Source organism: Trichomycterus rosablanca, chromosome 9 (assembly GCF_030014385.1).
Source record: "Trichomycterus rosablanca isolate fTriRos1 chromosome 9, fTriRos1.hap1, whole genome shotgun sequence".
In the NCBI taxonomy this organism is placed as follows: Eukaryota; Metazoa; Chordata; class Actinopteri; order Siluriformes; family Trichomycteridae; genus Trichomycterus; species Trichomycterus rosablanca.
Window position 1 is genome coordinate 6217569 of NC_085996.1, and position 22850 is coordinate 6240418.

Here is a 22850-nt window from a genome sequence, read left to right on the forward strand (position 1 = left end):
TTTCTCCTTCCTGGTTGGTTGTTTTGGACAGAAATCATTTCCTCTCACACTCTGTTATTGATGTCCATGTCTGTTGCTTCATTTTCTCATCAGTGCTACAGAAACACTGGATGAACGCTGTGATAAAGTAAGAACCGACTGCCGTACACGTGATTGTTATACAAAAAAAAAAACCCAACAAAAACAGTGATCCTGTAACGGAAATGTAGAGAGAAAAACACAGACGAGCTGAAGTTTGTTTAGACGGCGCGGCGGAGGCAGATCCGGCCGCTCGATCAGCACACTGAACTCACGTAAAAACGAACAAAGTGAAGCGATTAATAAAGCAAACGTGATACAAAGAGCGTTTTAGCCAGAAGTACTGAGAAACCTCTCAGCTCCAGCAGCCCAGCGCTTTCATCTGAAGCCTAATGGAGCCTGGACTGAGCTGTTCTCCAAACAATTACATCCACGCAATCAAGGCGCACTACCATGTAGTTTAATTAAACGAGGCCTGATGGATTAGCCGTGTCATTTAAAACGCTCTAAAAAGCTCGTCGGTAGAGGCCGACTGTAATGGGATCATTCATTAGGCGGCTCTTGGTTCGAGTCTGAATCGCAGCAGCCTGTCGAGAGCATCTCAACCCTGAGCATTCATCCATCCATCCATTGTCTGTTTTATCATCGCTTCATCCTGTTCAGGGTCACCAGAAGCCCGGACGGGTCGCCAGTCCTCGCAGGGTCTCGAAAGCTAAGTACAGGTCTCGAATTGTAGATTACAGATTTTCATACATTAGGAAAGTCACTTCTGCCGTTTCTAAGCAACTTTAGGTTCCAAAAAAAAAAATGTACATGGTACAGTGGCTTTTTTTCAAGGTCAGGAGGAAACTACAAACCCAAACCTCGATAAAGTTTATTGCTTAATGTTCACTCTGTTACTCTGGAATGGTAACTGCTGGCTTTTTTATTCTTGAGGTCATGCACTGGTGTCGAACTTTCCAATTCATCCCGGAGCTGTTCTATAGTTTTGGGTTCTACAGTCTTTATGGGTCCGGCTTTGTTAACAGAGCCACAGTCATGCTGAAAGACGTAAGGGCCTTCCCCAAACTGTTGCTGCAAAGTTAAATAATTTAACTCATTTTTATTCATGATTTTAGGCTGGTCAGGGTTCAAAGCCACCTGGGAACACGGGGTGCAGGAAAGTAATACACTCAGGACGTGGTGATTGTAATGATTTAGGGCTATAACGAGACAAGAAGTATTTAATAATAACAAAAGATTAGACAAAAGTACACAAGACAAGATTATACAAGACAAGACAAACATGTGACCTATGCTAATGCTAACTGCTAACCGCTAACGCTAAGCCTGAACCCAACCAAACCTAAACCCTAAGCTAAATGCTAAACATGAACAAGAGTAAACACTAAACAAGACTTCTAAACATGAACATGACAAACCACTAACGTGAGCAAGACAATGAAAGACCCAAACAGAGTTCAAAAGCAAAATAGTCTCCGCCTGCCTGTTCCCCAGCTCCCTTCTTAAACCCTCTCAGATGAGGGGCAGCTGGGGCTAATTAGCAAAGGGGACCAATCAGAAAACGGGCGTTGACTCAGGACTGAGAGAGAGAGAGGGGCGTGGCACCTCTATACTGGAGCACAGAGAGGCTGAATTTGTGACAGTGATAATCACACACTTACACATTTACTGAATTTCTTACATACAGAGGCAATTTGTAGCCGCCAATCCACCTTCTGCATGTTTAAAATGTTAAACCCTGGAGCCTGCAAAATGGGTCGTGGAGAAAGATAATACTAATTAAATAAACTCATAAACATGAAATAAACTTGTACATGAATGCCCCCTTGTGGAGGTTTTACGTTACATATTGTAAACCGTAGTGGGACCAGATTGCCATCATTTTCATTAATTAAGTATATTTTGTTGTGTTTTTGATTTTGATGTGTCGTTGGTGTTGCCTGGGTCGCAGTAAAAATCACGGACTCAATGTGTCGCTTGAAAAATAGCTGCTGTAAACCACAGATACAATCTACATATTCATGAACCCTCTTATTTCTTTAAGTGTTATTTCTAATGCCGCTAAAGTGTGCAGATGTTTGTATGGATGTAGACGTCTCGGTCTGGCTCTGATGCCTCGAGTCCCTCGACTAATAGACTCTTTCACCTGGGGAGGAGCGCCAGACTGGGGGACATTACTTCTGCTCCTGTATGATAGACACAGCTCATTTTGTCGCGCACCCAGGCGTACCCACCGCACCCCTCCCTGATTTCCCCTGCTTATGTGCTGGGTGTTTTCTCCTGCCTGTGTGAAATTTAGAATTTAAGACAGAATGGAAGGAGAACGGACTTCCCGCCTCTATCTGCGGGGTTACATTAGCGTAACGGGTTCAGGCTGTGAACATCGGTGCTCACGTCAGAGCGTGAGGTGAGAGAAGGAGCATTAATCACCGAGCGCGAGCATTGGCTGACGTGTCCCGCCTCTCTCCCGGGCGCGGTGCGCTTCACAGAAAGCCCAAAGCGGGTTTGGTAATTTTGTGAAATAAATAAACACATTTTCTCTGGGTAACGATTCCTGGAGCTGGAAGGGAGGCTGCAGGTCCACGTGGATTAATGTAGACGGGAATGACTTGAGATTTCATCACTTGGTGTTCCTGAACCCCCCAGAGAACACTGCTGCACGTGTGCCCTCACCAGAAATGCATTTTGCTATACGCTGGTGCATCGGAATCACCGCTGCAGCTCAGACAACAAGAGACAAAGGAATTGATCAGATGCACATCGGCTGATTTAGATAGAGAGGATTCTAATAAGACATTGAACTCATAAGGCAGATTATTTAGACAAACCAACGGGCTGAGATGGCACAACCACACTCGTATGCTAGTGTGTGTGGTGCTGATATGAGTGGATCAGACACAGCAGCGCTGCTGGAGTTTTGTAAATACCGTGTCCACTCACTGTCCACTCTATTAGACACTCCTACCTAGTTGGTCCACCTTGTAGATGTAAAGTCAGAGACGATCGCTCATCTATTGCTGCTGTTTGAGTCGGTCATCTTCTAGACCTTCATCAGTGGTCACAGGACGCTGCCCACGGGGCGCTGTTGGCTGAATATTTTTGACTATTCTCAGTCCAGCAGTGACAGTGAAGTGTTTAAAAACTCCAGCAGCGCTGCTGTGTCTGATCCACTCATACCAGCACAACACACACTAACACACCACCACCATGTCAGTGTCACTGCAGTGCTGAGAATGATCCACCACCTAAATAATACCTGCTCTGTGGTGGTCTTGCGGGGGTCCTGACCATTGAAGAACAGCATGAAAGGGGGCTAACAAAGCATGTAGAGAAACAGTTGGACTACAGTCAGTAATTGTAGAACTACAAAGTGCTTCTATATGGTAAGTGGAGCTGATAAAATAGACAGTGAGTGTAGAAACAAGGAGGTGGTTTTAATGTTATGGCTGATCGGTGTATAAATCAATGAGAATTTATTCACATTTGTAAAGAACTCCATTGTTTGCTCCGCAGTCGCCACCACGTTTGTCCTTTTTGGTGTAAAAAGTCGTGCCGCACTGAATGCTGGGATTGCCTTCATCAGACGCTCATCAGACGCTGCATCAGACGCTCCCTCGTTATTCAGTCAGATCATCACTCAGAATTAAGGCGCCTCAGTAGGAGCAAGAAGAATTTAGACACGCCCTCTTCTCGGGAGTGTAGGATGACGTTAAATGCGTCTATGTGGTGAGATCACTTAGTCTGCTGTTCGTCCATCCATCTGCCTGTTTGTTACCTTAACCACTAAACTAACACAGCGCACATCATGATATGGGGCTACTTTACTGCAAAATGTACTGAGGAATTACACATCACTAAAGAAAACACAGATTTCCTTCATTTATTACTCCATCCAAGAAATCTAGGAGCTAAATCATTTCCTAATTTGATTGGATGGATGATTTGGAAATTGGGACTTTATCCGAGGCTCCCTCACATCCTTGATAAGGTAAGGACGGGTAGAAAGTTCTAAAATCCCTAAAAAGAGAAACCAGACACAAGAAAAAAAGGGACTATCTTTAGAAGATGATCCTTAGATTCATAAATCAGTTCTCGCGGCAAGCTCACCGTTACAGCCGAGTCTATTTAATTACTTTCAGGCTAATGCTTCCTCGCTGAGTAATGATGCGTGCAGTCGTACTACACGTAAACCGACCGCTGAACCCGGCGCATCCATTTCTGCTCCAGGAGAAACCTTATTAAGCAAAGGTGCTGCTGAGCTCGGTGAAAACATGGCCTCTGGCTCAGCCGGCTAATGGCAAACACGGGCGCAGCAAACGGCGAACGGGAACCAGGCTGACGACGCTCGCTCGTTCGCTTCTACTGTAATTATCCGTCTGGGTGTCACAGCCGCCGTCGCCTCGTTTTGCATGGAAGACCCTTTTCGACACATCACATCCATCACTGTATCACCGCATCGCATTAACCCCTGAGGTCAGATTCATTAATAACACTGTGATAAGAAATAATCCGCCGCGTGCCGACGGACGGCTGGAGATGACGAGCTAATCTGCAGATCAATAGGGTGCCTGGAACAGAGATAAAAACGGGGAGATAAATCGTCTCTACGATTTAATAATCAAATACTGGCCTATTCATTATGTTAAAGATAATGAATTAAATACGATTTTCTTCTCTGTACACACAGATTCCTGTTCGGAAACACAAAGACAATACGTTAGGAAAAAAATTGAGGGGTAAGATTTATGACTCTGTCTTTGAGTATAAAATCAAAAAGCCGTTTCTTTATCCAGCCTGATGTCCAAAATGCAGGATCCATGAGGACTGGAGGCAAATTTGGTGTGTAGACCTTCAGTGTCCCCATTCCACCCTTCTTTGAGATGAACTTGAATGCTACTTGCAAGCCAGACCTTTGTGTGAACCATGTCTGACCTTACAAATGCTCTTTTGACTGAATAGACACAAATTCCCACAGACAATCTCTCAAATCTTGTAGAAACCTATTCCAAAGGCAACACAAGAGGGGCGGACTACAGATTAAAGACATATTAATATGGAACAGAATGACCAACAAGGGTTGCACGGTGGCTCGGTGGCTCGGTGGGTAGCACTGTCGGCTCACAGCAAGAAGGTCCTGGGTTCGATTCCCAGGCGGGGAGGTCCGGGTCCTTTCTGTGTAGAGTTTGCATGTTCTCCCTGTGTCTATGTGGGTTTCCTCCGGGTGCTCCGGTTTCCTCCCACAGTTCAAAAACATGCAGCCAGGCTAATTGGAGACACTGAATTGCCCTATAGGTAAATGGATGTGTGTATGTGTGTATGTGTGTGTGTGTGTGTATATGTGTATGTATGTATCTGCCCTAGGATGGACTGGCGCCCCGTCCAGGGTGTTATTGTGTGACCTACGCCCATTGAAAAGCTGGGATAGGCTCCAGCACCCCCCTGCATCCCTAATTGGATAAGCGGTTAAGAAAGTGAGTCACCTCACAGCAAGAAGGTCCTGGGTTTGATTTCCAGGTGAAGCTGTCCAGGTCCTTTCTGTGTGGAATTTGCATGTTCTCCCCATGTCTGTGTGGGTTTCCTCCGGGAGCTCCAGTTTCCTCCCACAGTCCAAGAGGTGAATTAGAGATACAAAATTGTCCATGCCTGTGTTTGACATTAAACTTGAACTCCTAATAAAATGAATATATTAATTATATCTGCTGCATTGAACTCATGCACTTCTACCACCAGCCCAACATTTAATTTATCCCTGACCGTCATGATGTTTGGTCATTCTGGTAAACTGTAGAACTGGAGCTTTTCTAAGCCACTAAACGTCATGGACGAGGTTTCAAGCTCTAAACAAGCAGCACCGTGTGGAAACATCTTCTCTTCTCAGTTTTACAGCCGTGCTTTACTTTACGATGTGAGAACAGACCATCGTAGCAGCTCAGTAGTCGAGCTGACCCCAGCACACGTCTCATCAGGTTGAGTATTTGGAAGCAGACTTGTTACGATGATTGGCATATTGATCCTGGCAGCGGCGTTTCTCCTGGCATCTGCTGGTCTGACGTTCCTCACCCTGGGGAGGTTAAGTGATATTGAAGGTGTAAAAAAACTCGTCTGTTTTCTCTCTGTGATGTTCGGCAGAAGCCTCGTCTGCACACGCTCAAGTTCCTCCGCACGTCTGTAAGCATGTGCTGAAGAATCTCACGTTTAAGGTCCGAGTTCTGAAAGTGAGCCCAGATTTTCGTCTGCACCGGCTGGCACACGATTTCTGGCACACAATCCAAGCTTTAAAGATCCGAGGTTTAAAAGCAGGCACACGTTTTACCTCAGTAACTCGCAGACTTAAAGAAGAACTTCTTAAATCTCATATAAATGCTGGTAAATGAATTTTCTGCAGTATTTTAAAACGGAGCTTTGGTTTATTTTATGCAGAAAAGGCTTTTTTGTGGGTACTGCATACAGCAGCACTTTACAGAGCTAAAAACAGCAAACATTAAATATTAGCTACAAACTTTTAGTCCATTATTAGGAACAAACCGAAAGCTTCAGTGCTAAACAAATAACAAAACTATAGTTTTTTTTGGTTTGTAACAAGCAATGCAGCTTGTTACAGTTGTTACAGTATACAATCTGAGCAATTGAGGGTTAAGGGCCTTGCTCAAGGGCCCAACAGTGGCAACCTGGCAGTGGTGTCTGTCTGTCTGTCTGTCTGTCTGTCTGTCTGTCTGTCTATCTATCTATCTATCTATCTATCTATCTATCTATCTATATATCTATCTATCTATCTATCTATCTATCTATCTATCTATCTATCTATCTATCTATCTATCTATCTATCTATCTATCTTTATATCTATCTATCTATGTATCTATCTATATATACTGTATATCTTTATATCTGTCTGTCTATCCATCCATCCTTCTGTCTGTCTGTCCGTCCGTCCGTCCGTCCATCTATATATATATATATATATATATATATATATATGTCTGTCTATCTGTCTCTGTCTGTCTGTCTGTCTATCTATCCATATATCTATCTATCTGTTTGTCTGTCTGTCTGTCTGTCTATCTATATATGTGTCTGTCTATCTATCTATCTATCTATCTATCTATCTATCTATCTATCTATCTATCTATCTATCTATCTATCTATCTATCTATCTATCTATCTAATCAGTTACTGAAATAAGTTAGAAGATTTGAAACATTTAAATGTGATAAATGAGCAGAAACAGAAGAAATCAGGGATGAGGGATGAAAACTATTTCCAGCGCTGTATATTTTTACTGCTTCCACCTTTTTAGAGCCGGAGATCTTCAGAACAAATGTCTGTAGCAGAAACAATTTAAGATTATTTCATCACTGTTCCAAACCTGAGTTCTTTTATTTCCTCCAGGAGAAAAATAATCATGCAGAAGTATAATAAGAAATCTTTATGAATGACATTAGGAGCAGTGATTTACTCGTGTTTATTTACTAAATAATGTTTGCAATAGCAGATTATTTATGAGTAATTTGCTTAATTGCAGCCTGACAGCAGAGTGGTTTTCATCATACGTGATGAATTACAAACGCATCCAAAACTGACTCAGAAAATGTCTTTAACAATGAGAAAATGCCCCCCACTGTACTCCTGCAAACTGGGTTCATTTTCAGTTCTCTCAGGTGCGGGGCTACACCTGGCGCCCCGCCCCTCTACACTGATTTTTGGGAGGGCATCATTAGATAATGTGTGGTGAAGGTGGCAGTAAAACGTCTCACATTCAGTGCTTGAGGAATGAATGACTCTGGGGAAACACACAGACTTCAACGTGATCATTTACAGACTGCAAACACACAGCCGTCGTTCATAAACACACCCCTAATTACATACATAATCTTACACACACACACACACACACACACACACACACACCCAGGTTAGTAATTACCAAGAAATAATGTGAGTTAAAGATACACTGGGGATGCTGAGTCGTCCTGTACAAGAAACACACACACACACACACACACACACACACACACACACACACACACACACACTCTCAGAAAGCTGTAACGTTGCAGCACAGTGTGAATACTGTGTAAGGTAAGCTGTGTTTCCTGAAGTCTCTGGAGGGACGCGCTGCAAACGCCACTAAAAGCTCCCAAAAGGCTCTTAGAACTGCTGTTCACAGAGGACGTCAGTCAACATCACAATCTTTATGCTAGTTTAATTACGGATAAACTGGCCGGGTTTGGATGCTGTGAGTGGTCTTCAGTCCAGGGGTGTCCAAACTTGTCTTGTTGGGGCAGATGGAGTCAAAAATACACAAACACATGGCCACAGATTCTTAAATAATAAAAGTAATAAAAATATAACAGAGCTCCCTGATTACTAACAATTCCACTTCTTTTTGTTTGAGTGACTGATGAGCTATCGTCCACAGTGTCGTGTAAACTCAGATTTACTGATTTCACCTCACCAGTTTATAATCCTAATGGTTAGATTATTATACTTCTTAAAATTAAACATACCCACTTCCCCCTGAACTCAGTGAAAAAATACTCATGTTCCCAGCGCACCTGAAATCTTCTGCATTCTGCGTCTAGTTTTTGTTTTTTTATCCAAAAACTGGGGAACGTTCATGTAGGTGTGGCGTTAATGTTTTGATTCGGGGGAAAGAAGACGGGGAGCGTTTCAGATTTGTTTAATGCGATAGCGCCACCCAGAGTTTAAACAGGCTTACACTAAATTCATACAGACCACTAGGGGCAAAACTACTGGCAGTGCAGGGAGTAAGTAATTGCACCGCTGTTCTATAAGGTGAGTAACAGCATGAGGGGGCTCATGGCAACTGGGACGTAAACATTTTAGTCCAAAACAATGCAAAAACAATGCGCCAGATAAGATTATATATGATAGAGATTGATAAAGAGCAATAAAGAGCCATGGAGAGGAGCTAAGAGATGTGTGAATAAGTGTATACATATGTAAACAGATATACTGTATATACAAGAATATCTATACCTATGCATATCTGAATAGAATGCTGTATCTATATACAGAATGTTGCAGAATTAATAACATTTTGTAGAAATTTAAAATTTGAACAGTTATTAGTTAGACAATCAGTACTTCTAATGATCTAATAACATGTTTTACCAGCAATCACATCCCTAAAACAGCCCTAATGCTTATGTTAGTCAGTAAATGACACTGTAGTGCTTGTACGGAGGACCCATTAATTTTTTACACTGAGGGTTACTTAATTATGCCATTCTTGATGAACACCTCGTGGCGTAAGATTCACAGCTGTCTGACTGCTACATGACAAAGACCATTAATACACACAGTGTCTGTGATGTGTACTGGCATATCAACGACACAAAAACTAAAATCCTCATGTTGTGAATTTTGAGGGTCGTATTCCACCATCAGTGGTAATAATAGCATAACAAAATGAATAAATCTTAATACTATTTAAGATTATTAAATACTGTATTAATTAAGCCAATTTTCAACAAGACAAACAGATGTGCAGTGTTAACAATGTGATAATGATGGTTGCAGATTAGTGACATTTGTGACAGAAATTACCAATTAAATAACTGGTGCATGGTGATAAATAATTTAGTTCTAAATAAGTCTTCTAAAAATATACTGGATTATAAGGTTTATACACAACTGGATCCCAAACATACAGCCAACAACAACAGAGCTTAAAATGTCTAATTAAAATGTCCGAGTAAACTCCATTACACTGAAGCCTAATGCTAAACACGTCATCTCTGCTAATCTATGCAACATCTACTTTAGTATTTCTAATAAAAGAAGTCACGTGACACCCCTGATCTTGATCACTGGCTCAATTTATGTTCTCAGAAAAGAAAACCCCATAAACCAAAGCTGCCCACATCAGTAAATGACGCACCAGTGAGCAAACCCCATTAAAATGAGCAGCTAAAGCTAATCAAAAGCACTCGCCTCAACTGATTAAAACAAAAAAAGGAATCTTTGTTGATGTGAAGGTCTTTACCATTTAATTTGAAAATCAGTCATAAGTAACAGCAGAAATTGGACGTTTTATAGAAAGTCTTGGTGCAGAATGCAAAGCAAGCACATTCACATTCAAGCCTGTCAAAGCATGTACAGCCAGTCCAACACATCCCAAATATCCAAATATCCCATCAGAAGCCCAATTTATACAAACACTTCATCTGTGTCATAGAGGCTCCAAACACAATGAGATTCTGAGTAAATGTACGAGTCTGTGAAACACTCACCGCCAGAATGATCTGCAGGGAACTGTGTGCCACCTCCACATACTGGTACTCCAGCGCACAGCCAGCTATGCTGATGTAGCGGTGGTCCTCAGGGGCCCAGACGGGCGGCGGGGTTACCGGGGTCACCCTGCACCCGGGGCCGTTCTCCATCCACCACGAGCGGTGCATGGAGATGTTAAAAGTCATGATCAAGTCTGTGTCCTGCAGGAAGAGGAAGAACCACATGAGAAAGACTTGATAAAATTACACCACGAGCACAACTCATTATTTATCAAACACAATCAGCTGTGTGTGTCTGAGTAGAGATCAGAACGTTTACCACAGAAAACAGTGATGTAGAGAACAGTCTGTTTATGTATTCCATTTAATACAGTGTAACTCCACTAACTGGTTTCATCATGCTCGTTAAACAGGGACCACAGCTTTAAATAGTCCATAGTAAAAGCTTGCAGTGGCTCCAGAACGTATCCACAAAACACTGGACACATGTGAGAATACATTCTGGACAACACGTAAGTCCACACAACTGCACACAGTCATAATATCTACACCATCATCCCCAACTTTAACTCCCTATCAGACCACGAGAACCTGCCCCACACCCCAAAGAGAGCACACACACACACACACACACACACACACACACAACACATTTTGTTTTACTACTACTTACAAGTATTATTATTATTATCATTATTATTATTATTATTATTATTATTAATTTTAATGTTACTATTTGTACGGCTGCTGTTTTATTATTTTTTTTACTATTTCTCTATATATTATAATTATTATCATCATTATTATTAATAATAATAATTTTATACTTTCTGTTACTATTTGCACTCCTGTTTTAGTTTTTTTCCTTATTTTGTAACTGTTTTAATATTTTTCTATAATAATCTATTATTATTATTATTATTATTCTTTATGTAACTATTTGCAGTGATGTATTTTTAAACTATTTTTCTATATTTTTTATAATATTTATTATTATATTATTATTAATGTTATTATTATTATTACTATTATTATTAGTAGTAGTAATTTGTATTATTATTACTATTATTATTCTTTGTTACTATTTGCAGTGCTGTAGTTTTTTTATTTTTTAAACTATTTTTCTATATTTATTATTACTATTTTGTTTTTATTATTTTTATTATTATTATTATTTATTATTATTAATTATTATTATTATTATTTGCTATTATTATTATTATTATGTTACTATTTGTACTGATATTGCTGTTTTTTATTTTGTTAACATTTCTTCTATATTTTATTATTATTATTATTATTATTACTATTATCTTTTTAATCTGTTTCTTAAGCCTGTAACTGAGCATTGCTGGTATAAGCTGGTTTAAGCTTCACCACCTTTGAGTTGTTGTTGGGCCCCTGAACAAGGCCCCTAACCCTGACTTGCTTGCACGGTATTTGGTCACAATTGTGAGTTGCTCTGGATAAAAGCAGCTGCTAAATGGGATGAAAAAAATATTGGCATTACAATATGACTTTGTGAAAGATATGTTTGTGATTTCTATTTATAATTTACGGCATAAATGTTTGTCTTTGTCTCCTAATGCTTTAATACAAAATATCCTTAAGATCTTCAAATCTCTAGCATGATGCAGCACTTAGAAATATTAAGGAACACCAAAATGTGATTAAATAAAAACACAAAACAGCTGCTTGTGCTTCGCTTTCAGTTCTTTACATGCTAAAATAAATAAAACTGTCACTGCACCATGGGACGTAGCTCAATAAAATCGCTCCGAAGAGCAATAGTTTGACATTTCAGCCTCATGCCTTCAACAATCTATTCATGTAACATGCTGGGCTCTATCGGACGCTCTGAGTGTAAAGAAAAAGAATGGATCTGCTGAGGAGACACTTTCTGTCGGAGAGTAATGTGATGGCTCTGTGCTCGCAGGAAAGAAAAAGGATTTCTTTGGTTTATTTAACGTGTTTATTCCCCCCAGTCGTCTGAATGAACAGTCTCAGCTCTGTTATTGTCTCTGTGCTATTGTGTATGTGAGGGCAGCTCACTCTGCGTCTGGCTGGCTGAAGGACCCAAATCAAATGGAACTGTAGCTCAAAGACAAAGACGTGCACATGGAGTCGTAAACAATTGCAGAAATACCTTAACATGCATTTAACAGAGGTTCCATGTTTTTTTCAATCAGAGATACTGCAGGTTTTCTGGCACAAACCTCTTGGTTTAGGTCCCATCACAGCAGCTCTACTAGTTTCAGGTCTGGGCTTCAAGTTCTTTTCAAAAATAATCTGACCCTTTCATGCCCACTTGTATTTAAATGCCGTCAAACGGCTTTTACATTTCGACCAAAACAGAGATGTTTACTATCCTTCTAGAGGGTGAAATGAATGTCAGCCAAACAGGTAAACACAATCCATCAGGGGCCAAACAGCCTGACGAGGTGCTTTACACATCAGCATCTCCACCAGAGACCCAGCGGGATGTCGATGCTGTTCATCGGCATGGCAGAGCGAGCGTGAGGGCATCTGGGACTCGTGTCCGCAGTTTGTTTTCTGACATGCAGGATGTAGATGGATGAGGCCACGGTGCTACAATTACGTCTGATGTTCGGTAATCATGCTTCTGACTAATGATGGCACAAAGGTGGCAGAAACAGGGTTGGTCCACAGTGAAATGAACCGAGTTTAACATCTAAATTAGAAACAGGACAGAGCACCTAAACAGCACAGATCACAAAATCTGGGGAGAATTTTACAGTGGCTAATACACTTACTGACACTGAAAATCCAGACAAACATTTGTGTGAAGTAGCTGTGAAACTCCAGAGAGACTTATTGTTATTATTATTATTGTTATTACTATTACTATTATTATTCTTATTATTCTTATTGTTATTACTATTATTATTATTAGTGTTATTACTATTATTATTATTATTATTATCATTATTATTGTTATTACTATTATTATTATTATTATTACTATTATTATTGTTATTACTATTATTATATTATTATAATTATTATTATAATTATTATTACTATTACTATTATTATTGTTATTATTATTATTATTATTACTATTATTATTACTATTATTATTATTATTATTACTATTATTTTATTACTATTTGTATTATTATTATTATAATAATTATTACTATAATTTTATTACTATTTGTATTATTATTATTATTGTTATTATTATTATATTATTATTATTATCATTATTATTATTATTATATAATAATAATATTATTATAATAATAATTTCTTATTTTTTCTTATTTATTTCATGCTATTGTTTTTGTATACCTGTATTATTTTTTAGCAGATGTAAATAACCTTGTCTGTACATTGTCTGTATTTTGTACAGAGGTACAAACAGCTGGAAACAAATCCTGTGAGTGTGTGTGTGTGTGTGTAAGTGTGTGTACACATACTTGGCCAGTAAACTGATTCTGAAATCTATTTAAATTCAGTCCTGATACTCTAGACAAACATGAAGATTCAGTGCAGACTAACAATCTTCGCTTCACTCTGAGTCACAGATAATTGAAACTTAAAGGAACTCCAGGAAAAGTCAAACCCACCTACACAAGAAGTGGATCTGACCTTTATGTGGGTGTGACCTTTATATCTTTAACCTTTGTATCAGCATCATTCCCGTTTCTGTTCTGTATTTTATTTCTCGATAAATATGATAAAAATAACTCTAAATCTGTGTTTTTTGTGCATATTTGATCAGATTGAACAGATGGAGACGTAGGAAGCGACATAAACACAAAGAAAGCTGTGAAACTCACATACAGAACCGAACACCTGCCTCCAGAGTGACTGTCGTTACAAACACTAATCCAGCAGATTGGACTTGTTGGTGTGATTCGGGGTGTTACGTCTGGTTTAGTGTTTATTTTCATCTGTTGTTGACTTCTTTCTTACTCTCTCTCCTGCTCGTTACTATGAACAGATCTAGTGTGCGTCTCGGTTGATACGGTGAGGATCTGGAATGCTTCTTTTTTGGTAACGTGTACAAAAATGCTGAAACGATGCTGTTTAAGACTCCGATTTTTACATCAGTCCAATGTGGAGTACATTCAGTTATGGAGAAATGCTGGTCTCAAGACCCTGGACACCCTGGACATGGTGCCAATCCAAATTACAGCTTGGACTCTCAGAACTCAGAGTTCTTCCCAAATCACACCTAGGGGCGACTAAAAGAAGCCAATCCACTATTTAAATTTTTTGGGTGGTTGGAGGAAACCAGTGCACCCAGAAACAATCAAAATGATCATGTCATGTACTTTGCGTGACATTAGTCACTTGCTCTTTAACACCTAGAGGCGATATTTTTGCGAGGAGGGAGAAAACCTACACAGAACCAAGAAGAACATCCACAGAGGTGAGAACTGAACCCAGGTATTATTTTTTGAGGTTCTGCATTAAAGGTGACAGAGGTGAAGAGTAGAACAACGACACTTTAATCCCTAGTTGGACCAACCTTGGCATCCCCTTCCCCTCCACTCATACAAAAAAGGAAAATAAATAGTAATCATAAAATTACATTTAATTGCTTGTACATGACTCCTCCAGGATGGGTGGGTGGATTGATGGTTGGATGGACGGGCGGGCGGACGGATGGAGGGAGGGGGGGATGGATAGATAGATAGACAGACAGACAGACAGATAAGATAGATAGACAGATAGATGGATGGATGGATGGATAGATAGATGGATAGATGGCAGACAGGCAGACAGACAGACAGATAGATGAATCAGAATTAATAATAATGGTAGTAAAACAACTGTACAACCCAGGTTTAAACTTTTACAGTCCTCAAGATGTCTGCTTTTAATTCTAATGCTTTAATAAACTACATTTTTAATAGTCTGGCACAGCAAATTGCTTTTAGCTTGAAGTACTTTTAAAGCACTGCAGAAGAAAGGAAGAGGTACGAGGTACGTTTTTGTCCTGCAAGGCACAAACAGTCTACATTAGCTGCACTAAAAGGGTAAAACATGGCCCAAAAGGTCCAATTATGTACCTCAGGTGAGGTTTGAAGGTGTGCTGTCTGCATCCATTCTTCAAGATAAAAGGAGATATAGAACACAAACCCTTGAGGGGACCATCCCAGCAATACGGGTCTGTACAATGAAAGAGCAGTTTAATACAGATGTGTTACAGCTGAAGGGAGGGAAACATGTTCAGTGTCACTATAAATGCATAAAGCTTTTATCATAAGACACGATGTAACGACCGAGAGATCATAAAACAGCAATAAAAATGTGTCTGGCCTTCAAAAGCATTTTAAAATGTGTTTTACATGCTGAAATATGCTGATGAAGCTGGAAGAGGTTTCTGAGGTCTCCTGAGGTCCTGGTTTTAATTCTACATCCGATAACTGACTATGGGGAGTTATGCATGTGTCCATCTGGGCTTCCTTCAGGTATTCTGGTTTCCTTTTGTGTTACCATTTTGGCCAGCAGAGGGGGCACGGAGGTGCAGATTATTGATGGGTCAGTTCTTTTTAGTTGAGAGTTGAAAGAATCAATTTGCTTCAGGTGGAAGATTTTCTATATACACCATGGTTTCTCTCTCTCACACTTGCCAGCTCTTTAAGTTTGGCTCTCAACTTAACTCAATAATGACTAATTAATTCTTCTTCATGTTATTTTGCTAAACAAGAAAAAGGGGCAAATGAGTTTTTGACGATGTCACTCGGCTTCCTGTAACCACTGAGGACGTCACTTAGCTTCCTGTGCCCACTAAGGACGTCACTATGCTTCCTGTGCCCACTGACAATGTCACTCGGCTTTCTGTGCCCACTGACAATGTCACTTAGCTTCCTGTGCCCACTGAGGACGTCACTTAACCTCCTGTGCCCACTGAGGATGTAGCTCTGCTTTCTGTACCCACTGAGGATGTGATTCTGCTTCCTGTGTCCACTGAGGACGTCACTATGCTTCCTGTGCCCACTGAGGCCGTCAGTCTGCTTCCTGTGCCCACTGAGGCCATCAGTCTGCTTCCTGTGCCCACTGACAATGTCACTTGGCTTCCTGTGCCCACTGAGGATGTCACTTAGCTTCCTGTGCCCACTGAGAACATGGGTTGATGCCCGATGGTAAGACGTAGTGTTTCATGTTTTCTTTCCGGTTTGCCCTTTAGCTGTTTTATCTGCGTGCTCATTTCCTGTAATCCCATCATGTCCTGGTCTCCAGCAGAGGGTTTGATTTGATGTTGTTGTTTGTGATGTCATCTACGTTTGTGTGATAATCTGTGTTTAACAAATTTATCGAGGATAAGAAAAGCTAGAGCACAAAATTCTAAACATAAGACTTTTTATCAGCTACAGAACCATAACGCAGGAGAAAAAGAGCTTCATGTTTTTACGTTACTGGATAAAATCAGAATAGATGCCGAATATTCTCATTTCCGCGTATCGTCTTAAGTGATATGTTCTCAATATCCTGAGGAATATAATAACGTCTTTATGTGGAACGAGCTCAGACAGCCAATGTCATATTTTCAGAAATGATAGGAAATCAGGGCTTGGATGTCTGGAGCAGATACGGGGGTCCACGTAACTGGGGAAGAGCTACGAGATGGTGAAAAGCTCGGAGGTGTGAGATATCTGGAAGTAACCAGAGAGAGGGGTGAGCACTAGACTTTGTTTATTTGAACAGGGTTTGGTTGGTAGCACATACTCCTACCATCAATTAAATGTCTAGACTTTTTATTAAACCTTTTATTCAGAAGTAGACATCAGCAGTGAAACTGAAGTTAATTAATAGGTCTCAGTTGTGCTATCAGTCGGATGGGCGCCCACACAGACACAATTGGTCGTAAGAGGAGGAGGTAAGAGTCGATGCTGCCGTTGTAGCCTCTGCTCGCTGTTCGAAAGACGGTTGATTTACAAATAGCACTGCATGTGACTCTCCGTACACGATACGGTTCTGTTAGACTCCGTCTCTGGCGGGTGAAAAGAAGTGGTCAGTGACTGCACGAATGTTAAAAGGGGCGAGTGAAAGTCTGTGGCACTCCTCAGTCAGGTAGATTTAAAGAAAAAGGAACATTTGCATAAATAGAATAAAAAAGTGAGGTGAAAGGGAACTACAGTGAGCAAGAAGAACCATATTTACACAGGGAGAACATGACAATCTCCTCATAGACAGTGACCAGACGTAGAGATCCAACACAGGTCCCCAGGATTTACATTGCTGTGTATTTGTATTTGTCTCCATTCAGGACAGAAGGTTTCATCATATTAATCAGGCGATCGGTCAGAATGATTGGCGGTTAGTCTTTCTTCTGAAGGGACAGGAAGCTCCACTTAGCATAACAGAGACAGACGTGTTTCCTTTGAAGGTCTCTTCAGTCACCAAGGCTAAATCCAAAACCTGTGGAACGTGTCAGAATTCACGGCATGAACATGAAGTGATGCAACCACGTCAACACTCACCGTAACCACAGAGAAACGTTTCTAAAACGTGGTAATGTCCAAATCACAAATAATGAAGGCTGCTCTGAGAGCAAGGACATGCACATCAAGCAGTTCAACTGTAGATAAAGGCTCCAAAAACTTGTCACAAGTGTAGGAAAAGGTGTGTTTAGGAAACGGTGTATATAGGAAACAGTGTACATAGGAAACGGTGTATATAGGAAACGGTGTATATAGGAAACGGTATACATAGGAAACGGTGTATATAGGAAACGGTGTATATAGGAAACGGTGTATATAGGAAACAGTGTACATAGGAAACGGTGTATATAGGAAACGGTGTATATAGGAAACGGTGTACATAGGAAACGGTGTACATAGAAAACGGTGTATATAGGAAACGGTGTACATAGGAAACGGTGTACATAGGAAATGGTGTATATAGGAAACGGTGTATATAGGAAACGGTGTACATAGAAAACGGTGTACATAGGAAACGGTCTATATAGGAAACGGTGTACATAGAAAACGGTGTACATAGGAAACGGTGTACATAGGAAACGGTGTATATAGGAAACGGTGTACATAGGAAACGGTGTATATAGGAAACGGTGTACATAGGAAACGGTGTACATAGGAAACAGTGTACATAGGAAACGGTGTATATAGGAAACGGTGTATATAGGAAACGGTGTATATAGGAAACAGTGTACATAGAAAACGGTGTATATAGGAAACAGTGTACATAGGAAACGGTGTATATAGGAAACGGTGTATATAGGAAACGGTGTACATAGAAAACGGTGTATATAGGAAACGGTGTACATAGGAAACGGTGTATATAGGAAACGGTGTACATAGGAAATGGTGTACATAGGAAACGGTGTATATAGGAAACGGTGTATATAGGAAACGGTGTATATAGGAAACGGTGTACATAGGAAACGGTGTATATAGGAAACGTTGTATATAGGAAACGGTGTACATAGGAAACAGTGTACATAGGAAACGGTGTATATAGGAAACAGTGTACATAGGAAACGGTGTATATAGGAAACGTTGTATATAGGAAACGGTGTATATAGAAAACGGTGTATATAGGAAACAGTGTACATAGGAAACGGTGTATATAGGAAACGTTGTATATAGGAAACGGTGTATATAGAAAACGGTGTATATAGGAAACGGTGTATATAGGAAACGGTGTATATAGGAAACGGTGTACATAGAAAACGGTGTATATAGGAAACAGTGTACATAGGAAACGGTGTATATAGGAAACGGTGTATATAGAAAACGGTGTATATAGAAAACGGTGTATATAGGAAACAGTGTACACAGGAAACGGTGTATATAGGAAACAGTGTACATAGGAAACGGTGTATATAGGAAACGTTGTATATAGGAAACGTTGTATATAGAAAACGGTGTATATAGAAAACGGTGTATATAGGAAACAGTGCTGGTCAAAGGCCTTTATAGCACGTTCAACTAGACAAATGGAGCAGCAGTGAATCCAAAAAATGAGCAGCACATTACAGATCGGTGCCACCACACAGGTAAAGATCTTCATGCCAGTAGAGAAACAAACTCAGTTAACGCTACATTTTCACATTCACCCGCCGTGAAAACAGAGTAACATAAACGTACCCTGAACCTTTTCATCTTCTCCTGGATTTACAGAACAGCTGCGGGGAAGATTAACGACCGGCCGATCTGTGTAGAATTCGTTTGCAGATGCCACCGTATTTCATTTCACTCTACCAAAACGAAACGTTAACCCCGAAACCCGCTGCTCCGTCAGACACCACCGACAAATCTAACACGCCGCCTAAAAAGGCAGACGAAATGAACTTCTTCCAGGTCTGACGCCGGTGCCGTCGTCATATTGCAATTGCGGCTGATGAGAAACAAACGGAAGAGATACGCACAGCTGGACCACGCATGGCGCAGCGCCGTTCTGGTCTGATTTTGTAAATCGACTGTATATGGCCACAAGTATGTGGACACATGAGAGTGTGGGACATTCCAATCCAAAACCTTGGGCTACTGGATTGAGGAGAACTCAGGAATCCTGTAGACATTTGGCCTTCGATATGACAATTTTTTGCCAAAATCAAATTGTCTGTGAGACTCAAAAGAGTGCAGTCTGCTCCCTTCAGGGTTGCCACTCCATGAAGGCCAAAGTGTGCCACACCAACTTCTTTAGAAAAAGATGAACAAATGTCTACATCTGAGCTGGCAGAAATTAAAGATCCCAGTCTCGCACCATACAACACAAAACCAACAAGCCAGCAATCAAAAGCCAGACATGAACGGTATTTAAAAGGCTCTCCCAGGTGCAGCGCAGGACTGGTAAACAGGTCAACAGGTCGAGCCAGGTCATGTCCTCTGATCTGTATCTGGTCATTACTGGTAAAATCCAGAGCACTAACCACACAGAAAAAAAAAAATCAAACAAAGCAGATAAACGTGGGAGCAGAGAGGAGGGAGAAAATCTGGAAACGATACAGCAAATCAGATCATGGAACAATGAATAAGAATAAAAAGGCTCAGCTGTGGCACCGACTCGAGCCAAGGACGTGATCCGTCACCCCCAAATCCAAAGATGATTCAGCTCGTTCTAAATCAGGCAGCCTGGAACAGGAAAAATCAGGTCAGGTGGATGTGCGCTCGTCTCCGGAGAGGACGTGTTCATCCCGTTCACTAAACACTCGCCCCTCATGATGAGTTTCTTCATTTCTTTATGAATGTTGTGAGATGATCTGTGAGCTCATAGAACTGAAAACCATCTTTGTCTTTGTCATTTTCTTTATCATGGGCCATGTTTTTGGTATTTTAGTTTTAGTTTTAACTTTTTGTGTGGTTTTGTTGTTGGCTTGTAAATTGCTGGATGACCTTTAGTGTTTTTTTGTCATTTGACCAAACAGAGCTTTTAAAATGTTGATCTTACATAATCATGTCACACTGACGGCTTTAGTTTATTTTACTCTGAATATAATGTACAGTTTTAGTTAATAAAAAACCAGCTGACATAAATGTACACAACTCTCAAACTGGAACACACTATTATAAATCAGAAAGCCAAAACAGCTTTTTTTTTGTGCCAGTAAAATACTGTTTTTCTATTTATTTATTTATTTGTATTTATTTATTTAAGTTTATATTTTGTGTTTTCTTACTAATAATTGATGTGTGTTTTTTTTTTATTCTGCAAAATGTGTCAACTTGTATACCAGAAATAAAACTAATAATAATAATAATAATAATAGTGATAATAATAATAACAATAATAATAATAGTAATAAGTATAATAATAATAATAGTAATAATTATAATAATAATAATACTAATAACAGTAATAGTAATAATAATAATAATAGCAATAATAATAATAATAACAATATAACTAATAGTAATAATAATAATAATAACACTACTACTAACAATAATAATAATATAATTAATAATAATAATAATTATAATAATATAATTAATAATAATATAATTAATAATAATAATATAATTAATAATAATAACACTACTACTAACAATAATAATAATATTAATAGCAATAATAATAACAATATAATTAATAGTAATAATAATAACACTACTACTAACAATAATAATAATATTAATAAAAGCAATAATAATAACAATATAATTAATAGTAATAATAATAATAATAATAATAACACTACTACAATAATAATATTAATAATAGAAATAATAATAACAATATAATTAATAGTAATAATAATAATAATTATTATTATTATAATTATAATTATAATTATAATAATGATAAAGATCTTATAATTGTTGTCATTGATAATATTATTGATCTGTTCTCACATGTACCAGACTTTACTGAAAGCTCCTGATTAGTCCGACTCTTTATTCGGCTTTCTCTGACGTTATACTGATACTATCCTAATAATCCTAATAATGCCTTTTTAAATTTCTTTTTTTATTTAATTCTTTTGAATATGTTCTAGTCTTTCATCTCGACTTTGTTTACAGCAGCTCTGAATTACATCCACGCTTTTATTAAAGTCTGAAATAAAAAAAACAGGTTCTGTGGTTTCATCCAGCCCCCCTCAGGCTCCCCTGTGATCTGACTGTACTGACGATCAATTTGTGTATCAGTACAGAGAAGAGAACAGGGGATGCTGGGTAAATCAAACCCTGAGCATAACGCTCCACACAAAGCTAACAGGATTACTGATCCCGGATCTGCCTGGGCTCTGACCCAGCTGTGGATTACGCCTGAGATTTCAAAACAGGAATAAATAAAACAGAGTGTATTACATTCATTATATTAAATAAATATTGTTAAATAACGTTCAATCCGCACTGGCGTTTGTGTTATAATCTGCCCTCTGACACCTCAGGGTGTGGAACAGGCTGGTATTCTCACCTACCCAACACAGAACTCAGCATATCAGACCCAAACAGACGACTTGAGGCGCTTCAGTGAAGGTTATTTGTTTCACAACTTTCCTAAATACCTAATTATGATGGTAGTGTGCATTACATGTTATAATACCTGGCACAAGCTCGTGTAAACACTTTGTTCTATTTATAGAACAAATAAAAAAAATTATAGGTTGCTAGGATGGCACAGCTAGCGCAGTGGTGCTACCGGCCTGGCTGGGGGTCGAACAGACACAATTAGCCATGTCTGAGGGAGGGAAGGTCAGATCCGGTCAGCACGTGTGTTCAAATCTCAATCTGTTACCACATTCTATCTCAAGCTAACAGTCTGAAGATAAAATAGGAGCGTAACAACATGATATGTGTGATGTCTAATCATCAGCATCATTTTAAATCCATGGTTCTGTCACTGCAGCCTGGCACACCATTGATTTTTGCTTCTGATTCTGGCAGGGACTCAAATCTGTCACACACTGTGTGTATGAGTGAGTGTGTGTATGTGTGTGTGAGTGAGTGCGTGTATGTGTGTGTGAGTGAGTGTATGTGTGAGTGAGTGAGTGTATGAGTGTGTGTGAGTGTGTGCATGAGTGAGTGTGAATGTGTGTTTGAGTGTGTGTATGAGTGAATGTGTGTATGAGTGTGTGTATGAGTGAATGTGTGTATGAGTAAGTGACTGAGTGACTGTGAGTGTATAAG

At 39.5% G+C, this 22850-nt stretch overlaps 1 protein-coding gene across 1 annotated transcript in view; it reads right to left on the minus strand.

Moving 5' to 3' along the window:
- nkain2 (sodium/potassium transporting ATPase interacting 2) overlaps positions 1-22850 on the minus strand; it is a 123661-nt gene that overhangs the window by 22218 nt on the left and 78593 nt on the right. The window contains exon 4 of the mRNA XM_063001027.1: positions 10276-10476. Within this exon, the coding sequence (XP_062857097.1) occupies positions 10276-10476 (201 nt within the window). The remainder of the gene's footprint in view (positions 1-10275; positions 10477-22850) is intronic.